Genomic DNA, 7,684 nt, shown 5'->3' on the forward strand with positions numbered 1-7,684 from the left:
TGTGAGAGAGATTACATCTATCAACAGCAGGGCTAAATCCTTCAGTAACATTGCTCCCTGTTCAAATAGTTTCTCATGTGCTTTGCAAAGGTATGGAAGGGGCATCTGACACTAGTGCCAAGCTTTTGTTAATTGTAACGCACACATAAATTTATATTTTTCTCCATGTGATATACTGTCCTTCTGGCCTCCTACCAACTTATTTCTATACATGTATCTGCCTGAGCCAGAAAGTGTGAAATGTATTTAGTGACATTGTATGGAGGGAAGCAGGTGAGATTACATTTGGCAAAATCTCCTTGGAGGCACCAGGTAATGTTTGTTCTGAAAGAGCAGGAAAAAAAAATTCTCCTGTTTATTTTGTTACGTAGCATTTTATATACATTCTACCCGCTGACCAGGTTTAATCCTTGGATGAGCAAGCAGAGTTGTCTTCCAAACATACAGAATATTTAATTCTCAAGTTTAAATTCCCATTTATTTAACTGCAGCCTCCCTGCCAGTACTAAGTTCATTTCTTGGTGGAACTGCAAATACTGTACACATTACATGGCAATATATGTAAAAATTCAATGTAACAGCACACACAATATTAATAATCACATCCAGTGTGTCTCCCTGACTGTGCATTATTTCTGAATTGTTTTTGAAAAAGTGTTATTTACTTATTTACTTTTGCAGAGAGGATATGAAGACATTACCGTGAGTTCTAGTTTCCCAGAACCAGATTTTTATCTCAGATGCACAGTATGTAAATCCTAGCAGTTGTTAGGAAGTTGCTTTTTGAGATAAATGCAATACTTCAGGACCTGAGAATGAAATCTGGTGCTTTTAACTCATGTATTATTTCTATGAGCAGAGCTTAACACGCGTAAATTGGCAATCCAAGAAAGGAACTAGGAGTGGGAAGAAAAACACTTTTTACAAAACCCCTTCACCAGTTCATTTCCTCTGGTGACACCTGTAAAATACCTACACCCTAGGCCTCATTTCTTAAAAAAGAAAAGAAACGTATTTACATTGGTAAAAACCCTAACATCTGAGATGTTTCTTGCTTGACATGTCATTCCAGATTCTGTGCATTTCTTCTGGAGAGATCTGATGCACGGTGATAACTCGGCGATACCTACACAAACTGTAGGCCATTTTCCAGTGATTGAAGCCACTGTTCTGGAAAGGATGGATGCCCAGCTTTCGAAGACACAGTCCCACATATACATCTTCCAGGTGAAGCAGCCTGGTGTGGAGTGAGGTCTTGTAAATGAGTTCAGCCACATCAGCTGAAAAGATATAGCCAGTCCCCGAGCAGAAGGGTGGGTAGTTACTGTCAGGGTACAAATCCCTAGGCATATACCACTTACTGCGGACGTCTCGGATTGGCCCTCCATTGATGACATAGCCAGTAAAATACCTTCTTCTTGGCTTGGTGGAGGGTTTTAGTAGTTTATAAATAAGGTTGTCCATGTTGACAAAAATGTCGCTGTCTGTTTTCATGACATACTTGGCTTTTGAACAAAAAGTGGCCACCCACCTCATCCCCATTAAGGTTTTGAGGGTAAGGTTATGGTAGGAATCAATGAAGTCCTCCACGATAATGTCATGAAAGATTTGGCTTTCTTGCTCCACCATCTGATTGAGAACGGGATCAGCGTTCTTGCCCAGGAGGAAGAGAGTGGCTATCTTGATCCCTTTAAAGTTGTTCTCATCCCCCCAGGTCTCTCGGATCGCCTGCCGGGCATCGAATTCTTTATGGGTGGTACTGATGAGGATAACGAGGAAAGGAATGTTTTTCTCACATTTGTTGGGCTCATTTATAAGAAATTCAAAAGAATGGGGGTTTATAGGTCGAGTTCTTATGTTGCCAAAGGTGAAGTTTTTCCTGGCAACTGTTAGATGGCTGAATGGCTTGGAGCCAGTGTAGGAAGAAGTAGGGCGAGTTACACTCAAGTACCAGAGAGCGCTGGCCCAGCACACGACTGTCAAAAGGTATAAACAGGAGACCTTTGAAGCCATTGTCTTGAGAGCACGTCTATTCCCAATATTGAAGAGTATGCCTTCTTGGCATTAGTTTCTTTTCATTTGGCAAAGGTAGCATATTACTAGTAAATCTTAAAGTTCGACAGAGAAGCGTGAGTGCAGGACTGTCCATGGGTCTCAGTGGCCGTCTGGCACCTCTGTATTCACTCTACTTTTCTCCAAATCTGATACAAGGGTCCATGTCTCATAAATCTTCCTCTTAACTCTGCAAAATCAAAGTACAGTTGTCATTCAGATTTATTTAGTCATTTCACATCCTCAAATAAACATAATAAGGGTATAAGGATTACCCATGCTGATTAAAATAAACACAGGCATTCATTTCCATCAGTATTGACGACTCCCTGACACAAGCATTCTACCTTTCTTCCCTTGATAGGAGTTGTTTACGGATATTCATAGCTCCATGGTATTAGCAAATACATTATAAACTATAGATGAACATGAAGGAAACTGAATATTTGTAATTTTAAAAAGATTCCCCCTCTTCACAAGAGGCCTTCTTTGCAGTTAAATATCAATACTTTCTGATGCTAAAGTCTTCTTTCAACCAGGAAAATGTCACCCATGGCCTCATATCTTCCATTTTTCTCAAGTCTAAGTTTTGGTTTGCTTGATTCTGATGAAGTAATCAGTTCTCAACATCTCCTTGTTTTCTCTAGACCCGTTTTTGAAAATGTGTCGATCACCACTGGAAAATCTTTGCTGAAATTGTCTTCCTTGGCTTTGACTTAGAAGTAATTCCCAACTTTTCTCACTTTTTTCCTTATTTTGGCTCTCACAAATGTTAGTTCCTCATTCTCAGTTTTCTGTGATGCTTCGTATGGAGAATATCCTTACCCCTCATGCATGGAGACCATGGCCCTACCGTCCTTCAGAGAGTGGGCAGCATTCATTTTGGAGCTGATCTAAATGGTATCGCTTTTTGTGGTTTTCAGCAATTCACCCTTATGTTCCTTTGGTGAAATTATACTGTCCTCTTTTAATTCTTCTTACTTAGTTACACTTGCCTGTAAACATGGCAGGAGTATAATAAGGGACACCATTGAGGTTGGGGGCCACAAATTCAATGGAGATGTGACAGAGCACTTTAACTGATGTTCAAATTAAAAAGTTGTCCTTCAGAACCGTAATCCTTTCTAGAACTTCTGCTGCTATCGCGTCAGTCAAAAATATATGCCAGGTTACGACAACCATTCATGTAAAAAATTATCTCTTCCTTCTTAGATCAAAATGTGCAAAATGTGTCTTGAGGACAGAGATAGCAGATAATGGATATCAGTTTCACCAAAGTCCGCTTTAAAGAAAACTACGCACTTAAATGTATACACTGTGTTGAAAGAATTTAACTGGGATTACAGATTGAAAATCATGTTTCCAGGCACAATAGTCATAATGAAATGAAAAGACATGATGGGCAACAGCAGAGGTAATACACATCTTCTTGTCTAAGCCAAGCACTGACCGTGAATATATGATCCGTATGAGACCAGCAATAACTCAGCGCAGTTATGGTTCTAACTAAATGAATATTAGAATGGCTTCAAGCAGCATGACTCTAGGCATAGTCAGGCCTTCATCTGACCCATATTAAGTACTCTCTAAATATAGGCTCCAGTATCCTTGGCCTTCTGGAGGGAATTTCTGCTCTAAAGATAAAAAGGATGTGCAGCAAGCTTTGAAACTTTAAGCAGTAAGCCAAAGGAAGTGTGAGAAATCAGCAACAGAGAGTTTAGAAAAGAGTTTCTCACCTTGGGATACACAGACATCGACTCCAGTTGAATGCCAAAGGGACGTGAGTGAGTCTCAAGATGGTACTAGAAACCAAACTTTCTCCACCATTGTCCTAGCCTAGGATCTGATTCTTATGAGCCTACTTTTATCATCATATAGCCCTTGTCACCTTTCACACTTTCCTACTAAACTGTGAGCCACCCATCACTGAACTGTGAAGGGGCTCCCCAAAAGCATCACCTGGAAGAGGCTTCTACCAAGTTCTCTTCTGGAGCCACTAATCAGGCTATCAATCGGGGGTTAATGGCGTGCTGCAACGTATCGGAAAAACAGAAACAGAACCCATACGCCTCCTCAAGGAACTCACAGTCTAGGAGGAAAGACGTCAAGTGAATGATTAAAACAGTGGGATAAACATTTTCATCATAAGGCTAATGGAGTACATAGGAGAGGTGGGCTGGTGGACAGGGCATGGGAGAACTAGGGATGGTCCTGCAGACTGTGCAGAGTGCTTCTCCAAAGGGACCATTCTCCTAAACTGCAGTGTGAGTCCCACGCTCCATCCGCTCCCAGAGTCTAACAATGAGGTTGCCTTGGGGACAATGCCATGGAAAGTTCATAGAAGTTATCTAAGCTGAATCTTCAAGGACATCTAGGAATTATCGGGATGAGGGTCGGGCATTCCAGGCAGAGGGACCAGCATATGCAAAGGGATAACATGAGAGAGCCTAGTGTGTGCCAGGGCTGTAGAGTAAAGGAAGAAGACAGGGCGATGGGGTGGTGGCTGTGGAGACAGGCAGGGGGCAGATGGTGAGCAGTGCTCAGAAACTATTCTTAGCCGAGGAGCTGGTTACCCATCTTTGCAAACTAAAGGGTGTAAGGGAGGATTTTACCTTCCCCAAATCCTGTCCACTGATTTTCAATAGCAGTTCATTTTTCCATATTAAGGATATCTATCTCCCATAGCTCTGTGCCCCAGAAGAATAAGCAAACATTTGTTTTATCTGATAACTTTCTGTACGGTTTTCCAGGAGAAGGGACTCCATAAACACAGGCAGCTGGGCAATTTAAAAAGAGCTAAAAGAGGGAGAAATATGAGAGGAATAGGTGAGAGCACGAATAAAGTATATGTATTTACAAACCCTCTTCACAGAAGGATGAGCATTCTTCCCTAGACAGCTAACAAACATGATACTTCTTACCATTGTTACTGTAGGTCTCATTTAAAAATGTGTATAGTGCACCAGGCACTGTGCTATGTGCTGTATTCAACGCCATGGATTTTACAGAGCTTCGTTCCTCACAGTTTTACAAGGGAGATAGTTTCTCCATTTTACAGATGAGAGAATGGAAACTTAGAGATAATAAGTAGCTTGTTCAAGATCACACAACAGGTCGGTGACCAGGTAAGTAGTCATCCCAGGTTTCCTAAGGCCTGTTAGGACAACAGGCAAAATCTTGCATGGGAAAGCCCAGGGTGGAAGGGATCATCTCAGACTGCTAGTCTCCCAGGATCCATAGGTTTATTTTCTTAGAAGTGTGTCCATTGCTTGAATTTTTTTCTAGTTTTTGGTTTGCTACCCACCGCACTACACCAATTCTGAAGGGATCCTTGGTCATCAAAAAATGATGATTTGCAAAGAGCACATTAAAGCCTGAAGATGCTGGGGGTGGGGGAGAGCTTTAGAAATTGAAATGGTTCAGAAACACTGCAGTTCCCTTTCTCTGAAGTCCTGCAAAACACACACACACACACACACACACACACACACACACAGTCACACACTGAAAGAATCACTCTCTCTATTGACTTATTTTTCAGACGAGAACAAAAGTAGGCACAGTGTTACATCTTGGTCACCAATAAAAGAGAGGATTTGAAATGGGAACAGGAACCAGGCAGAATCTGAAGAGCGGCCAAGAATAATGTGGACCCACAGCACGGGGTGCTCAAAAACGTCCTTTTTGCTCACAACCAAACAAATCTCTCAGGTGGCCAAACAAGCACAAAAATAGACCTCTGGACCACAAATAGTAACATAAGTAAAGACAGGGGAGAGCAGCTTGGTGCGTTTAATGCTAAAGAGTAATTTCATATATGTTGGATTAAGTAGATGGTAATGGGCCAGATGTCCTTGTTTTACTCCTTGAGTAACTTGCTGTGTGGCTTTCTGTGCCTTAGCAGCCTTGGGTATAAAATAAGGGCAAAAGTAACATCTGCTTTACTTCCAAATACGTTAAAGGTATTAATTGTTTGAGTTTCCGGGGAAAGAGTGTAATACAGATTGATGGTATTAGGATACAAAGAGCAAGTTCTAATGTGGCGAGGGGATTCTGTCAGTCCATCAGTTCATGATTTGGGATCCAGGCACATACACTGATCAATCCTTCTAGATACATAGGATTGCTGTCAGTTTTTTGGGTTAGTGACTACACTGTACAGATTTTCTTGCTAGAGAACTCTATCTTCTTCCTGGAAAACTCAAAGACAAAGGTGCCCCGAAAATCTAAGAAAATTCATCAGCTGAAAAGTTCTGGGGAAGAAGCTGAGCGTCACACAGCAGAATCCTCCAGAGGGTTCTTTTAGTTTTACAAGATTGAAACAAAAAACCCTGTTTAACAGACACGTTAATGTATCAGTAAAGCAGAAAGCAAAACACAAAACATTTGTTATTCCTTTTAGCAGCCGTACCACAACTGCAGACGCTGATGACACATTAACTTGTCATCCATTAAAGACAAATCCCTCCACACTCTTGCACTGTTGGTGGGAACGTAAATTGATACAGCCACTATGGAGAACAGTATGGAGGTTCCTTAAAAAACTGAAAATAGAGCTACCATATGACCCAGCAATCCCACTACTGGGCATATACCCTGAGAAAACCATAATTTAAAAAGAGACATGTACCACAATGTTCATTGCAGCTCTATTTACAATAGCCCAGAGATGGAAACAACCTAAGTGTCCATCATCGGATGAATGGATAAAGAAGATGTGGCACATATATACAGTGGAATATTACTCAGCCATAAAAAGAAACGAAATTGAGATATTTGTAGTGAGGTGGATGGAGCTAGAGACTGTCATACAGAGTGAAGTAAGTCAGAAAGAGAAAAACAAATACCGTATGCTAACACATATATATGGAATCTAAGAAAAAAAAAAAAAGGTCATGAAGAACCTAGGGGTAAGACGGGAATAAAGACACAGACCTACTAGGGAATGGACTTGAGGATATGGGGAGGGGGAAGGATGAGCTGGGACAAAGTGAGAGAGTGGCATGGACATACATACACTACCAAACGTAAAATAGATAGCTAGTGGGAAGCAGCCACATAGCAAAGGGAGATCAGCTCGGTGCTCTGTGACCACCTAGATGGGTGGGATAGGGAGGGCGGGAGGGAGAGCAAGAGGGAAGAGATGTGGGAACATATGTATACGTATAACTGATTCACTTTGTTATAAAGCAGAAACTAACACACCAGTGTAAAGCAATTATACTGCAATAAAGATGTTTAAAAAAAAAAAGAAAGAAACATTCAACTAGAATATTTAAAAGATTCCAACCACCCCCTCCACCCGGGGGCCTTACTGTATTGCAGATTATCTCATTCACAGAACACCTTTGGTAACCATGCACCTTCACCTTTCAGAAAGTTAATGGGGCGGAATTTTCAATTTGAGAAGCACACGTTTCTCCTAGAAATCGCATCCTGGATAGTCTGCTATTTTGAGTAATTTATTTTTTTAAAAAGCCCCTGAATCTGCTAAAAGTTCTGTTGTATAGCCAGAGGTCAGTTCCAAGAGCAAGTGGGTAGTGTCCCTTGGGTGACCTGTGCGTAGTCTGGGTGCCAAGTTCATGTCCTTCTCCATCATAGTTCAAGCAGGCACAAGTCAACTCTGATTTCC

General features: G+C 41.3%; 1 protein-coding gene across 1 annotated transcript; it reads right to left on the minus strand.

Annotated features, from left to right (window-relative positions):
* Window positions 1-223: 223 nt before the first annotated feature.
* Window positions 224-2,239, minus strand: B3GALT1 (beta-1,3-galactosyltransferase 1). Its single transcript, XM_029226094.1, has one exon. The coding sequence runs from the start codon at window positions 2,011-2,013 to the stop codon at window positions 1,033-1,035; it is 981 nt and encodes a 326-aa protein (XP_029081927.1). The 5' UTR covers window positions 2,014-2,239; the 3' UTR covers window positions 224-1,032.
* Window positions 2,240-7,684: the final 5,445 nt, after the last annotated feature.

The sequence above is a fragment of the Monodon monoceros genome, unplaced genomic scaffold (assembly GCF_005190385.1).
Source record: "Monodon monoceros isolate NGI ecotype Baffin Bay Population unplaced genomic scaffold, NGI_Narwhal_1 Super_Scaffold_16, whole genome shotgun sequence".
NCBI lineage: Eukaryota > Metazoa > Chordata > Mammalia > Artiodactyla > Monodontidae > Monodon > Monodon monoceros.

What these genes read in the sequence shown, in the direction of transcription:
- B3GALT1 (XM_029226094.1), bottom strand. Translation starts at nt 2,013, where the DNA reads ATGGCTTCAAAGGTCTCCTGTTTATACCTTTTGACAGTCGTGTGCTGG.